At 44.6% G+C, this 16,056-nt stretch overlaps 1 protein-coding gene across 1 annotated transcript in view; it reads left to right on the top strand.

The window, feature by feature from the left end:
• Positions 1–16,056, top strand: part of UROC1 (urocanate hydratase 1) — a 482,866-nt gene that overhangs the window by 295,591 nt on the left and 171,219 nt on the right. The window contains exons 9-11 of the mRNA XM_069643013.1: positions 3,746–3,834; positions 7,347–7,409; positions 14,561–14,740. Coding sequence (XP_069499114.1) covers positions 3,746–3,834; positions 7,347–7,409; positions 14,561–14,740 — 332 coding nt within the window. The remainder of the gene's footprint in view (positions 1–3,745; positions 3,835–7,346; positions 7,410–14,560; positions 14,741–16,056) is intronic.

The following is a 16,056-nucleotide window of genomic DNA, read 5'->3' as shown; positions in this document are numbered from 1 at the left end:
TTCTGTGCCAGTTGCACCATGGGGATTGTATAGATTGACCAACAATAATTTCACCCATTTTATCTTTCATAGAAATAACCACCTCCACACCATTAATATTGTCCTCATAGGTAGTGGGTATTTCTCTTGATGCAATTGATTTTTCCACCCCAATCATTAGTCCTCCATAAGGTCTTCCAAATTGTCCTTTATTGCTGGAGTGTGACATAACGGATATCCATCTATTATAATAAGAGTGTGTAGCCAGGTTTTCTGCAACATAATAAGAGTGTTCTACAATAAGCGGAAGTGAACCATTCGTTACCATAAAATATTTGAAACCGCTGGTGTTCCAGGTCAGCAATGTAAAAGTTCAAGGTTAATTCATCACCAAGGGTAAGGTATCAGCTAACCACGAGAGTGTTCTGGATAGCACTCATTTGTACATTATTCCCAGTGGTTAATATAGGCTTTCCGATTTTATTATCCTTAGAGGGCTTGGACCTCGTGATTATCAGCGGATCAATGTCATCAGGATTAACATCCACCCCCAGCCCCACCTGGGCAAGGCTGTTCCTGTGTTTCCGTATCAGTTGCACAGAAGGCAAGACCTTGCAGTGCAAAGCTGTCACATTAGGGTTAGAGGAATGTTAGCGTTCAACAAAAGAAAAATCCTCAGAGAATTACTCTGTTGTGGTATTAAATGCAGTTTGGCAAGCATAGGCCCTCGGGTAGCCGCTTGCCACTTGTTTTCTGGTTAAGATTCTTCACTAAACAGATCTTGTTCTCCACTTTACTTTCCTCTCTTGACTCCTCTATACTTTCCAAGTCAGAGTCAAAACTCTCTTGACTGCATCTTGAGGTATTCTTATGAGGGGTAGAAAATTGATTATCTTTAGTGAGGGAGTTTCCAGAGGAGGCAGTACCTTGGCTGTTAGTACTAACGATGGATATTTCATTAACTTTTTCAGTTAGGATCCAACTAGTTAGTGTCCCAGTGCCCCTTGTCTGCCGTTTTCTAGCCTTGAGGGCTCTCTTCTTAGCCTTTCTCGATGTTTGCTGTGGATTGGCTGTATTAGAGGGGATGCCGCCACCACCACCAGTACATCTTTCATTGCTGCTCTCTTCGCCATTCTGCGTTTTTTTAGTAAGGTAAGTTCTTTGTTCTTCCACAGGTAATACAGGTACCTCAATATCCAATGGGGCCTCTGAAATAGCCTGTTCTTTCTCAGATTCTGTATCGCATACAAAGTCTGGATCAGGTAAGTTGAGCTGTAATACCATGTTCACATAAATTCACCCACTCGGTTTGAGAAGAATTTTTAGTGCGAACTGTAAAGAAGACATTCATGACTGTAAATCGGCAATTGCAGTGGCATTAGATCGAGATAAGTCATTTATAGGATCTTCTGACGGGTTTTACGTATCCTGAATGTCAATCTGGAGGTTAGGGGACTCTGATAAACGACTGGTGCAAGGAACAACAGAGGAACTATTTGCCGGCTGGAGAACCTGCGCCTCAATTGTAATAGCTACTGCTTTCTGGGGTAACCCCATTGAATTATCAGCAGTAGTGTTCCTTGGAGCCGGCACCATTGATCTCTGTATGGATAAGCAGAGGTCTAATAATGAATTGTTATCCATGTCCTCATAATTTGTTGCGTTCAAAGGCTGACTCCCATTATGCACTTTATTCGAATTTCCCTTTCTCAAGTTATAATTAGTTCTTGCACTTCGTGCTTTAGGAGACTTAATCACTATGAATATGAGGTGGTAAGTAATACTCAACACAAACAGAAATATTAAGCCTAAATCAACAATTACAAGAATTTACTATCCGCAATTGTGCTCAGGCAGAAGTCAAAAAATATGTTGCGTTGAATAAGGTGCAACTTTATTAGCAGCAGAGTAGATGCTGCATGTCCAGATCTATTGACAGACCGGTTAGTGCTTATAAGAAAACCTCCTCGCCGCGGTGAGTGCTTAGATAGGAGCGGGATCAAAGAGGATGATAATCCCCCAGTCTCCCACTCATAATAATACACCAGCTAATAATAGAAGTTATATATGGCCAGACTTGCCCTAAAATAGATCACTGCCCCTTTCTTTCATTGGACTCCTGTTCCAACTTAATGAGGGAAGTTGAAAAATTGACAGATTTGCCATGCACGTATTTCAACCAGTGCGCTATCAGAGTGCCTTCCAGAGCTTCCCCAACCTACCAACCTTGCAAGTGACCACAGAGGACCACTTGTCTTTTCAATTTTACCCCACTGGGCAAAAGAGAGTGGGGAGAAAAGGAGGAGGGTGGGCAGGAAATCTTCCACACCAGTGAGCCAGCCGCCTATTGACTGGTAATAATAATACCTCGGCGGGTGGCAGCCGCGGTAGGCGACGGGTGGCAGCCGCGGCAGGCGACGGGCGGCAGCCAGAGAAACCTGCAGCTTCACTCCACAATTCACCCAGCTATCAGCTCTCCCTCTCGCTGGGTAGCCTCCTCTCACAGCTTGCTCGTCTGCAAGCGCTGCTCCCCATCAGCCCACAGACGCGCTCTCGGACTCTCAGACTCTCGAGCCTCTGGGAGATTTGAGGAAAGGACCCTCTCCCGCAGTCACAAAGTCAAGCCGCACCGCCACCGTACTACGCACCAACGCAACAGTGCTTGTAACAATGCTCTTACAGAATGGGGCCACTTCTGACTTTTTTTTTTCTCCTCAGTAATACATGATTTAACATGACAATGGAAACTAGCTGTATTGTAGTTAATTGCATATACCAAGTATTTCAGGTCCTAACATTTAGGGGTGGTCTAGGATTCATAGGAGGACCTGGAATTAATTTTCAGCAAGTCCAACCCTTTTCTTATGAGGAATATTGGTAATGAAATAGGTTATCATGCAAAAGAGGCCGAGGGTACAGAGTCATACAGGACATCTCCAGAGTTCCCTATAGCCAGTCCACCCCTGCTAACATTGCCATTTGCAGTAGCGCAGTAACCCTGAATCGCTAGTCTCATCTGCCCCTACATCCATCCAATGTGTGATGGACATTTCACAGGAGAAAGGCTGTGAATGGTGCTGGGCAGCCTTCCAAAGGGGAAAACATGGGGCTGGCATGAAGGCTTTCCATACACTTTTACTGATGCTCCCTACTGATGTGCATGACTTATGTTCCTTTCTCCCCTCTGAAATGGTGTAGGTATTTCTAATCTTGATAGGCCTGGCTGCTTCCTTCCTGAGCCAGAAGAGCTCTGGAACTCCATTTAAGAAAGGGCATTGCTGCTCCTTTAGGCCACATACACGTTTCCCCAGTATCTTCACTGGAACATGCTCCCTCTGTCTCTTCTCTCTATTACTTCTTACTCCTTGTTCCGTTCCTCCCTAAAACCTCTGCTTCAGTACCCTGATTGTTACTGGCTGTTGCTGAACCATGATTTGTACCACTGTTTTTATATACCGTTGATCTACCATGTAAAGTGCTTTGGATAAAGGCGCTATATAAAGAATAAAAATACAAATACAGTATTGGATGCTAGATCACCATGAACCTGCAGGTGTCCTGAGAAGCTGTTGTGGACAGCAAGGCGAGATATGGGGCACCATAATCTGGCCCATATGGAAGGACTGCTCTGGAAATGCATGGACGCCTGTTGATTCATAAGGAAATAACAGAAAATCTAGCACAAAGCCACAGGCTCGGTGACTGCTGGCTGTTTTTAGAATTCTTCAATATTTTTGGACTGTTGAAATGTATTTCTCTTCCTTAGATTGACGAAGCTGCGCTGACGAAGCGCCATAAGCAAGGCTGGCTTATGGAAATTACTGATGACTTGGATCAGTGTATTGCCCAAATAAGGTAAGGCTATTACAATCATAGTTTTGTAAATAATTTACAGACAATGTTGGCTGTATATTTTTGATATTTCAGTGATAAAACCGAAATATCCAGTGGCATCTGGTCATGGAAAGAAATAGGGGTACTATGCATGGAGCACACACATTTGAACTGAGCATTCCCCTAATCCATGAAGGTACTGCTAATCGGCACCTCTGGGTGTAGACACCCCGAGTACGTCAAGTTCCGGATCGCAGATTTACCCCATTGTGATTTGAAGATATTAACCGTGCGATTTGTTGATGTCCCTAGTTTTAAACTGAATAGATTGGGTGGTGTTGAACCTCTCTCTCCAGGCTGCTATTCAGAATTGTCTTCAGATTGAATGTATTCTAAAATCGGAAGATCTGGTCTTAAGAGGTCCTCTCAAATGTTTGCTCCTTAATTAGCAAGTCTAATATAGCAATCACGCCTGCACCTGGGGCGTACAAGTGTGATAATGGCCCTCTAGCTCGATCCACCTGCCACCGTGGTAAACAGTACCTTTTTGGAATTTCTTTTGTGGCCCAGCGCAGACCGGTGAAGGAGCGTAGTAGTCGGAAGTCCTAGTTGATTAGGCTGTGAGGGAGTGCCTGGAGAACTGGTACTATGGGTGGAGGAGAGGAGGGTTTCCTGGGAGCTGATGGACAGGGAAGAGGCGCTGGTGGCTTGGGGAAGATGATGGTAATTTGCATACATGTTTCCAGCCACATGAATGGCTTAATGCCCTTCGCGGGTGTCATTATTTTCTCAAACCCAATCTGGACAATTTGTCTTCGTGCCAAGACCACGTTTTAAGGTGAATATCTGCTTTAGGAAAACTGCTACAAAACCATCGGGTTTTGCTGTGCCTGCCCCTAAAAATGATTCAGAGAAACCTCCCACTAGGATTGTTTTCCATTTCCCTCGTTCGCACCTTCACTGCCAGCTCCTGATCCTAAAATGCACTGTTGTGACACCCAAGGCCATTTCGGTCCACCACAGCTGCCACCGCATCACCCACCTTGGGCCCTTTGACATTCCTTCCCACTTTTTGGTTAAAATCTTCCACTTCTGAAAATGCCTTCTGTTCTGTGGACAGTTATTTCTCCGACCATGCCCCCTCCTCCTATCCACTTGGGTGGCAGAGGTGGGTCGACAGTAACAGCCTTTGCCGTTTACCACATGGATGCTACAGTGAGACACCTACACGGGCACTTTATTTTCTTATGATGGATACCTTAATTATTGGTTGCCACAAACACTGACATCCATGTTCTTCCATTACAAAATACACCCAACGGAGTTAACGTTCTTAATGTAGTGAAATACTTAACAAGTGTGTAATAAGCATCTTACAAAGGGAAGGATTGTACAGTACATACAAGAAAATAAACACCCAAGGGAACCACAATAAAAGCCAAGTAAGGAAATGTAAGTGCGTGTGAGAAATTACAATCCAAAGAAAAACCTAAAAAGAAGGGGGGGGGCAGACAACCCAACATGGGTGGTTTAGGAGGACAGATGACCATTTAAAGTACCTTTGGGAATCCATCTAGTTTGTCAGCCATTTGTTTGGGTTAATGTATCGGGAGCCTGACTTTAAGGAGTATGACAATGAAGACCTATCCAAAGCAGTTATTCCATACCTCCAGTGGTAGAATCCTAGTCTGGATGAGATTAAATCCAGAGGATCCAGAGTAACCAAGGGAGCAAGTAGAGCCCTGGTTCCACACTTATGGGAGGTTGAGTTGAGGATAATGATTCAAAGGGATGTGCTCAATGCAGCGACAGTCTTTGGAAGAAACTGTGTTCTTTGGTTACCAAATACTTGCCTCCCAAAAGAAGGCCCTGAATTACAGTTCGTCGCCAGCCCAATTCTACCTGATAATTTCCTCCTGCACGTATTACTGTACCATGCAAACAAAGTTGAAACTAATAGAAATCTTCATAAAATGGACCAACGCAGGACATCCAGGCTGTAAAAATGTCATCAGTCTTTTCAGCCAGATCTCCCAAAGGAGAACAGAGGTCGTATTATCTGAAAGGACAAGCTCCTTTTTGCTGTCTTCATGTGAAGCGCCCCCATGGATACTATTTCATGAGGCATAAACCTTGGAGTTTGGATGCAATGCCAGGCATGGCCGATGTCCACCTACTCCCTTTACAAAGCTCATGACTATTTTAGATCTACCATTGAACCAGTCCAGACAGCAGGTGGTTCTTTGTCTTTGAAAACAGATGCCATGGTAAGGGGGTACTCTGCCTGAAAGGTTCTCTTCTTGGGTTCTCAAGGGATGTGACCACCTTTTTGGTTCATACTACTTTCGGCACCATGCAGCCTTGCCAGGTACTGACACATGTCCCTCCTTTGAAAATTGTCAACAGAATGGTGGTGGCAGTTCAGAATGAGTTGTGGCAGACTCCTTGCAGATCAACCATGCCATGCTTCTTGGTATGCATTCTCCATTGCTTTTACCTCTTAATTTTGAATGATCATACAGCGTTGCTTGGAAAATCAATTTTTCCCAGCAGTCTCTTGGACGTACAAGAGAAGTCCCTCCGCAGGTCCAATAAGCTATCTCCAGAGTCAACATCTTAGTCTCTTGGTTAGCAAAAGTGCACCATTCTACTCGCTGTCAATATTCATTCACCACGTAACTGCTACTACAGCACTAAGAAGGGGGAGGAATCTGCATCACGCGTATCGTAAAAACATACTATCCTGTCCTTTGTGGTGTTCAATAAAAATTGCTTTGGTGTTATTATCGCCAGTTGACCGCAATACTGCATTCTCTCTGCTTGTTCTGGTGCATGAGCTCAGAGTATTCAAGGGCCAAGTGAGGCGGAGAAGCAATGGAGAATTGCACTCTGGTGCATGGGTCCATTGCCCCGCACCTTCATGGAGGTGTTTCAGGTGGGCCTCCTGATATTCCAGCCTTATGTCATATTGGCCCTCGGTGAACCTGAAGTGACGCTGTTAACTGCCACGTAGTCTAGTCTCACTTGCAAAGTGTTTTTGATCAAGTGTACACCACTGGACGAGCATGTTTGAGAACAATATAATTCTTTCGTAGGTTTCAATTTTATATTGTGCCTTAGTTCATTATTTTCTATACATGATTTTGTTTTGTTTTTCCTGCTGTATTTTTATTGAATGGCAGAAAGGTTGAACAACTCCAGATTTCCCCACCCCACCTAGGAAATGGCATGCAGGTCCAGATGTAGCACACACAGTTCCAGTAAGGAGAATCCACTAAGCACATGTTTGATTGCTCCCCCCACTCCTAGCCACAAGGGCTGATTCGTGCCTTAATCCTTCTGCGATTGCAAATTGATGTGAGGGAACATTGGTTACGTGATCCCGAATCTTACTGGTGCTATATGAATCGCCAGAATTATTTCTCATGCACTGTTCAGGTAGTTGCTGAGTAGTTTTCTAATGACCATTGACCAATTTCACTAAGAGTGTTACTCTTGTACAGTCCACTCATTTTGATTCTATTGCATTGCAGGCAAGCCAGAAAGACGAAGACTGTCCTCAGCTTGGGCTACCATGGGAATGTGGTAGACCTTTGGTAAGTTGTCAATTTGCTTGCATTTCCTAATTTGTTACATTTTTTAGTTAAAAGGATTCATGTCTGTAAAATCCATTTCAGAATTATTAGTACCTGGCAAGGGCATAGCTTTGTCCTCCCAGCTAATGGGGAGGCTCCGAGCAGAGGCATTACCATATGGAAATCTCACCGCTCCAAACCTCTTCAGTGCTGGAGACAACAATCTCCCTTGCCGAGGAATAAGGCGAGTGTTCCCCTCAGCCCCCTTTCCCACAGATTTCACTCCCTCCCACTACTGCCGCATTTACCTTCTCCTTTATTGTCCTGTGACAAAAGTAGTGTTCCTGCGCGTCAAGATGCGCCACATGCTACCATTGTTGTTTATTTAGTAAGTGCATCAACCCTAAGGTATCTGGGCGCTTTACTAGTTACGAAAGTACATACATTTAGTTTATGTGAACAGGCAGTAATAAATAAGACACAATGTTTACAAAATGGTTGCAGGATAAGACATATATACAAGACAGTCATAAATGTCAATCAGGATTTTTACAAAGGAGCAGATGATACATAGTTAAATATTCAAAGGCTGAGAGGAGGGCCCATTTTATATATCTTGCGATCGTAACCAGGATTTAGTGTTCCTTCTGAAGCTCAACTAGGAGGGTTCAGATCTGAGGTTGTTGGGGAGTGAGTTCCACAATTTAGGGGCCATCCCTGGGCAACTTCTGCCCCTGCTTATATCTGGGTACATTTAGACAGCGTAAGGGTATAGGTCTCAATGGGCGTCCTGAGATTTTTCTAGTGAACTTGGACTAGATATTTGGGTGCAGATTTGGCTAGACATTTGTGTGTACAGGTTTTGAGGTTAATTCTATCTTTGACCACAAGTCAGTTAGTGCTGCGTCTGATAGCTGAAATATGTTGCATTCTGGGAAAGTTGTTAACGCGTTGTTCTGTAGGGTTTGGAGCTTAGTTATGTTGTAGTTACTGGAGTCTAGATATCAGGTGTTTCAATAGTAGAGTTTTGATAAAATCAAAGCTCTTGCAAATGTAATGCAACTGTCAAAGGACAGGAAGGGCTTGCAAGCATTGATTAACTTGCAAGTGTAAGCAGTGGCTGAGGCAGTGGCATTGATGTGTTTCTTTAGATTGAGTGTAGAGTCAAGGTAGAAGCCTAAGGTTTTCACTTCTCTGGAGCCCATTATATTGTCACTGTAGATTTTATGACTTGAAGTGGATGCTTAGGTTATTTAGTCTAGCTGTGGATCCGACAAGGAGGAGCTCAGTTTTCTCGTCATTCAGGCAGAGGCCATGGTTGGCCATCCATGCCTTGATGATCAGATAGATTTTGTTGAGGAGTCAATTTCGTGGTCGCCAGATATAGGAATGAGCATCTGGGTGTCATCTGCATAGTTAGTTTAGATGATACCCTGGTTGTCGAGAGCGTCAAACTGGGGCTTAGTAAATGTTATATAACATTGGTGAGACACAGGATCCTTGTGGGACTCCACAAGTGATAGGTTCAGCTGCTGCGTTGGGAAAGAAGACTCTCATGGTGAGTTTTTCTAGGAAAGACAGAATCCATGCTGTGGCTTCATTGGAGAAGTGCACGACGGAAGTCAGGTGGTTGCAGTGGACCTTGTGAACAACCAGGTAAAATGAGGCAGAGGGATCTAAAAGGAGGAGGAGAGCTAGCTTTCCATTGTCCTTTAGGTTGTCCATATAATTTATTTTTTTTATGTCAATTTGCGCCGGTTCAGTTTCGTGTTTAGGTCTGAAAACCAGATTGTATTAGGCCAAGGAGATTATTTGTTTCTAAGAAGACTTGAATTTGGAGATGGGCAGCTCTATCTGGTATTTTAAGAAGGAAGGGGACAGTGGTTATAGGCCTATAATTAGTGGATATGTTGGGGTCTAGGTTAGGGTTTTTTTTTTTTTAGAAGTGGGAGGACCCACGCATCTTAAGTTTGTCTGGACTGAGCAGTTTGAGTAAAGTAATGAAGGGAGCTAGCTCTCTAGCGGCCTGTTTAATGATGGGGGCCGGGCAAGCGTCATCTTCACATCTTGATGGTTTGAGGGAGGATATTATTTCTGTCACATCCTTGATGGAGACAGGGGTTATCTTGAAGCAGTTGTAGGATTTCTTGGGGGTAGGGAGCGAGTTTGGTTCTCTCAGGTTTTTGGCTGTTTAAGTTTTTTAATTTCTATTTTCTTTCGTAAGAGTGAACTTTTGTTGGCTAAGGCATCTTGGATATTAGTGCACCAAGTCTTGTCCTTGGTGCAAGTTTCTGATTGGGTAATTGGTGACTCTCTGTTCTTTTAGTATGGTTAACAGTTCTCAGGTGTTGGAGCTTGCTTTATTGATCCTGTCATTGAATGTGTTTTTATTTAGTTTGGAGAATCTGCTTTGCGTTTTTTTTTTATAACAAAGAAAATGGGTCCTTAATCTCAATGGAGTGGTTAGTCTTCCAGAGGGTTTCTGCTCTTCTTTTCTCAAGGTGTAAGGCTTTGAGTAGAGGGGTAAACCAGGAGTTTAGTGTGTTTTTGTTTTTTCTTTCCGCATTTACAACCGTGCAATTTTGTTGATAGCTGTTTTGATAGTCTTGTTGTAGAGTTTGACCAATGCTGTGGGGTCTTTGCTTGAGAGTGGGGTGTTTGTGATAGGTTGAAGTAGTGGTAATAGACTATCCACAGTAATGTTGTGCTTGTTTCTGGTTAAAGAAGGTGGGGCTAGAGGATTGATGGTGATTAGGGGTTTGACTGGGAGGGTGAAGGAAATAATGTGATGGTCAGTCCAGGCGCATTGTTAGAGGTGAGCTTAGTATCACAATTAAAGTCAGCAAGCCTGTCTAGTGTCCTTCCTTTACTGTGTGTGGGGAGGTTAACCGGTGTGTGAAGTCAAGTTCAGTAAAAATGTTGGCTAGTGTAGATGCATTATCGGATGCCCCATGGAAAGGGAGATTTTTTCTTTTTTTTGTGTTGAGAAATGACTGTGTCCTTTCTCAACTTAAAAAACTATTTATTTTTTTTTAGTATCCAGTACATCGTGCTGAATGCTAATAGCAATATTACTCTCAGGGGGGGGGGGGGCATTACTGGTCCTGAGCTAAGTGTAAAGCCCTCGATTTGCTCAGTCTTTTACCTGGCCTGGTAATGCCCCCCTGCTCAGGTAGCATTGCTTAATTATTGGCACTCGGTGCAGGGGAGCCAACCATTCGGGGTTGCTAGGAACATAGGCTTAAACTATTAATCTCCGCCCATGTTCTGAGCAGCATGCTGGCTGCTTCCCCTACCCCACTATCTTGACCCTCAACCTCCCTTGCCTACAATATTTAATATAGCCCCAACCCCTGTCTCCAATCGCACTTACCGTATGGAGCCCCTTCTTCCAGTTCCGTAGCGGCCATTTTAGGTATTTCTTTTCAGTTGGGCATCCCGTTCATTGAAAGAAAATACAATGACCCCCTACACCCCCCGGGTTACCGGTTGGTAACCCGGGCTGCTAATAGCATAAACACCCTCTGTCGCTCCACTCAGGCCTTTAACTTGGGCCTGGGTGGATAACACCTGATCGGAGAGCAACTGCAAATACGTGTTTTGAGTATTGTGACACTTTTCTGTCTAGAGTTTATAATATACCAGCTTTAATACTGAACAGTGATTCCCTATCTATAGCAATTGGATTGTTACTACAGACCCTTAATTCATAATGAAAGACTATAGACCTCTAATCTAAGACAATACATTATTTCACCATTTTCTGCAGTATTGGCTTCAAAATTCCAATTTTCGTGACGCTTCCACTGTTTGTAACCATTGAGTGTTTTGTATTGTGTTGCAGACCCACAGGGAGCCAGGGTTTGATTGTGGTGAATAACTCACTCATAGCACACATCTAATTTGTGTTCACAGGTATTCTCCCCATCTTTCATTGTTTTTCCTCTTTTTACTTCTGTCATTGAAACGCCAAGGATAGCCTTTATTTTATTTATATAGCGTACAAAACCCTGAGGTATCTAGGCGCTCATACTTAAGAGATTGGTTACAGTGCTTCGGGTTACAGAAAGGAAGCGCAGGAGGTGATTACGTCATAGAGGAACATACAGAAACAATACATCACACGCAAAGTGCAGAAGAGAGTGTGCAGATACATGGTGCCTAACCCCATGTTGCAGGGCGGCAAGGGCTTACAAATGCAAAAGTCAAATAGGCGGCAGATGCATGGTGCCTGACCCCATGTTACAAGGCGGCAGCAGCGTGCAAATGCAAAAGGGGGCACACAACAGCACAGGGGACCAGGGAGGTGGGGGGGGGAAACAGCATCAGGGGGGGACACAACAGCATTATGGGGGACCTGAGGGGTTGGGGGGGACACAACTGTATTCTGGAGGACCAGGGGTGGGGAGTGCACAACAGCATCCCAGGGGGCCAACGGGGTGGGGGGTGCACAACTGCATCTCAGGGGGCCAAGGTGGTAGGGGGACATAACAGCATCCCAGCTCACAGAATGGGTGGTGGGGGGACACAACAGCATCACAGGGGTGCGTCCTTGTAGCAGACGGGGAGAAGACAGGTCCTTAGTCGGGGGCCTCTGTAGTTGTGGCTGGCTCCCGCCTCCAAGTTGCTCGGATTGGCCTATCTAGGCCAGGGCAACCAATGGGAGGTGGGGAGTGAGGCCAGGCAAGAAAATAAACTACAGGCAATGCAGTACGGCCATTTTGGTAGTGGCCGGTGATCAGTAGAGCCAAGTGCAGCAGAATACGAAATTGCAGAAATACACAGGTGGTCAAAGGCACAGCAGGGGAAAGGTCTTAATTATATCCCCGAAGTGCCCATGTGCATTCCAGAAATAATCGCATAGGAAAGTAAAGAACCCTTGCAATGGGCGCGGTGCACGTTGTAATATGAAAGGTCTTACCCCTTTCAGAGTAGTGCGTGCTCCAGTAGATGGTTTGCTGGCAGGGAGAGTAGTCTAGCACCTCTCGCTGCATAGCTCCTTCCTAGGAGTTGAAGAAAGAGTGGGGAACAGATACAGGCAGGCCTCGTCATGGGTCTTTCATTCCATAGGGGACATCTGGCCTGAAATCTGCATATAGAGAACACAATTACAGCGGTTCTAATAATTGATGGTACTTCTAATACCTGTCAAGTTCCAGCCAGCATTTGAAAGCTTCCTGGTCTGACTAGGAAGGTTTTTCTTCCTCCAACTCTATCTGCTTACTTTCCCTAACCACTGCTGCACCCCCCTCTGAAATCCAACCACCATGCCAAACTATCTTTTCCAGCTTCTGGAGGTTCCCCACTTCGTATCATCACCTGATAATCTTCAAATGCCTGATTTCTGCCACAAACCTCCTTTCTGTAATCCCCCAAATGCCTCCTTACCATTTTCACTAACCCCTTCCAAACTATCACTATTGACCGAATGGTCCTCAACCATCTCCTTTTGTAATATATAAACTCTCACCTGGTATTCTCCAGCAACTTCCTTCTCTTACTCTACCAACTTCCCCTGCTCTTTTCCCACCAACATGGCAGTCCCCAAGCTCATGGGTCTTGATCCACCCGCGTTTATCCTTGTCTGGTCTCTTCCATTCTCTAGAACAGTTTGGCAAGCACAGCGTACACTAAGTAGTTCAGAATACAAATCCCAAATGTCTCTCCGGCTCAGTGTGCAAACTCGCAAACTGCTTGTGGACCCACATTCCAGTATCTCTGGTGAAAGGGTAATTGGATGTGAACTGTGATTGGGATCGGCTCTTGGGCTTTGCCCCTGAAAACTGGGTACTGCCCTGCTGTGCAACGATAAACCAACTCGTCCTTTCCCTTGGGAAGTCCTCTCTATCTGTCCCAACATCACCCTTCCTCCCAGCCTCTCTGGTGAAAGGGACTTGGGTTTGTTACTTCTGGCAGTTTCGATAGGGATTGGTTGGTGGGCTTCTCAACCGAAGATCTCTCTAATGTTGGCCTCGCACATGCATAGATTTGCTTGTGGACCCATTCAGACACCCACTACTCTTCCACACTGACTTGTTTTAAAAAAGAAATGTGTTTACCTACTTGATGCTGGCTTCCCTCGGTCTGACCTTGGCATGCGCATGCCACTGCTCTTCTGAAGGGTCAGCCAGCGCACCATGCAGGGAGGAAACCAGGGAAGGTGTCCCAACACATCCTTCACTTCTGCTTGCCATCTTGTGTGACAGAGCACCTGGACCTCTTGCCTCAGAGCATCTTGCACTTCCGGGATGCATCCTACAATCTTTTAAGCCTGCAGTCTGGGACATTTAAAGGCTGGTAAAGCAAAGCATCACTGGCCTGCATGACTCCTCGCTATCGGAACCTTGCTTCCTCAATGACTGAGCCTGCCCTGGAGTATATCCTCAGGAACTCATTACATCACTGGGCCGGCTTTGGCTCCTCCATATAGCCACAGGTATTTGGTCTGGCACACTGCTTTAAAGCCACTGAATGTCATCTGCCTGCCTTAAACTAACGCCCAGTGTGTCATGCAAGGTGGTCACTACTAGAAGTGACAGAAAGATGGTTTATCCCATGTACATTTATTTTACAGCTTGCTCTGCTAAATACCATTTTAAATGTATACCTGTCCCTTAATCTAAGGCAATGCTATTGTCATAACTTTCCCTCAAATAATGTCCTTTTTTATTCGTACTCCAAGCCTATTCCGTCAATTGTTTTAGCAACCTCATGACTCTGCATAAACAGGACTGATCCCAAAATGGAGCCACGGATGTCCTACATATTCTTTTAGCATGAGCAACCCGAAACACTTTACCGGAAATGCTGATAATGTTCGCGACACCTTGATTTGTCAACACTGCTCAATGTTTAGATAGTTTGCTTCAGATAGTTGTAGGTTATGGTACAGATTTCATGTGCTTGCATGCATTGTCTTTGATTAGAGGTCCACGCCACATTAGACAAGTGTGTGAGACACCTGATATATTCCCACACAGTACTCTACACAGAGAAGATAACCAGCACACACCTCCAAACAGGTATTGAAGCTACTTTTGACTGCATGTTTATAGGGAGCCTTCAAATTAACTTGTCAGATGCGATCAGTTTGACCTGCTGTTGATCCAGAAGACAAGACCGAATGTTTCTTTTGACTTTGAATATTGCATGCCTTTTATCTATTGATGCAGGGAAAGGCTTGTGTCTGAATATGAGGCTACGGGGGACCTGCTCGTTGACCTGGGATCTGATCAGACCTCCTGCCACAATCCTTTTAGCGGGGGCTACTACCCAGTCCAGCTCCCCTTCATAGAGGCAAACCAGCTCCTGTCCTCCAATCCAGAGATGTTTCGGGAACTAGTTCAAGAAAGGTAATGTTTATTTATTTTATTTGTTTATTTTTACAGCGCCATAGCCTGCGGGCATCAGGGCACTTAACAGACCACATAATCATTTACAGCTAGTGATAATGGACTAGATTACCCAGAGCTGTTTTTAAGATTTTTACGAAAGGTACTGTAACTTTCCTCGGATTGCATAGATTTGGTCAACTTGCTCCGGCTGCTGGCTGCTTTAATCGGGAAAGATCTACCCTTTCCTCTGGCTCATTTCATTTATGGTACAACGAGAAGGTGTGCCGCACTTGAGCGTAATGTCCTGTTTGGAGAATGTTTTGTCAGTGTTTGTTTTAGTCCGGTGCTTCTCCATGGAAGCATTTATGAGCCAGGGCCATTGTCTTAAACTGAAATCGTTTCTCTACCAGTAGCCAGTGCAGTTCCTTTCTATATTGTGAGATATGCTCTCTCCTGGTGACATTAAAGATTATTCTGATGGCATCATTTTGGATAGTCTGCAGCTGTTGGAAGTTCCTTATTGCTGGCTCCACACACAGTAAGGCGTTACAATAGTCCAGCCAGGGCATAATGGCCCGAACCAAAGTTTCACAGTTCTTACAGGACACTAGTGGATATATTTGTCTCAATACTTTGAGATGGTAGTGAGCATTCTTTGTTACTTAGTTAACATGAGCATCCGTATTGAGGGATGCCTCAAATACTGTACCCAGAGTTTTCATTTCTCAATGATCTTGATGGTACAGGTGTCTATAGGCGAATTTACATATGCTTAATCCAGCTTATTTCTGGCTTGGCTGGTCCCGAAGATCATCAGCTCTGTCTTTGAGCTGTTCAAACACATCAAGTTTTTGATCATCCATTCCTGGATGACAGAGTAGATGTGATTTAGGGTTTTAAAGTCTTTATTGTGGAGCTGAGTGGTGAGCATGATAAACTGAAAATTGTCAGCATAGTTGGGGAAATGGAGGCCCATGCTTTCCAGTGTTTTGCATAGAAGCTTTATATAGATATTACAAAGGATTGGTGAAATACAAGCCCCCTGTGGCACTCCGGGATTGATGGCGATAGGATCTGAGCAAGCAGTGCCCCAGCATATCCTGGACGTTCTTTCGCTCAGAAAGGAGCGTTTCCATTCTATGGTGTGGCTTGAACATTTGCCAATATCTGCCAGTGTTTCCAATAGTCTGGTATGATCTAAGAGATCAAACGCTGCTAAGAGAGCCAATCAAATAAGTAGGCCTGTTTTTCCCCTCATCTATTTTACCTATCGTTTGCGTATCAAGCAAGGCACTTTCCGTCCCGTGATTCTTCCGGAATCCTGATCGTTTGTG

This window comes from Ambystoma mexicanum, chromosome 2p (genome assembly GCF_040938575.1).
Source record: "Ambystoma mexicanum isolate Mex_15411 chromosome 2p, UKY_AmexF1_1, whole genome shotgun sequence".
NCBI lineage: Eukaryota > Metazoa > Chordata > Amphibia > Caudata > Ambystomatidae > Ambystoma > Ambystoma mexicanum.
Note: the sequence above shows the minus strand (reverse complement) of the source record. Positions and strands in the feature narration are given on the sequence as shown.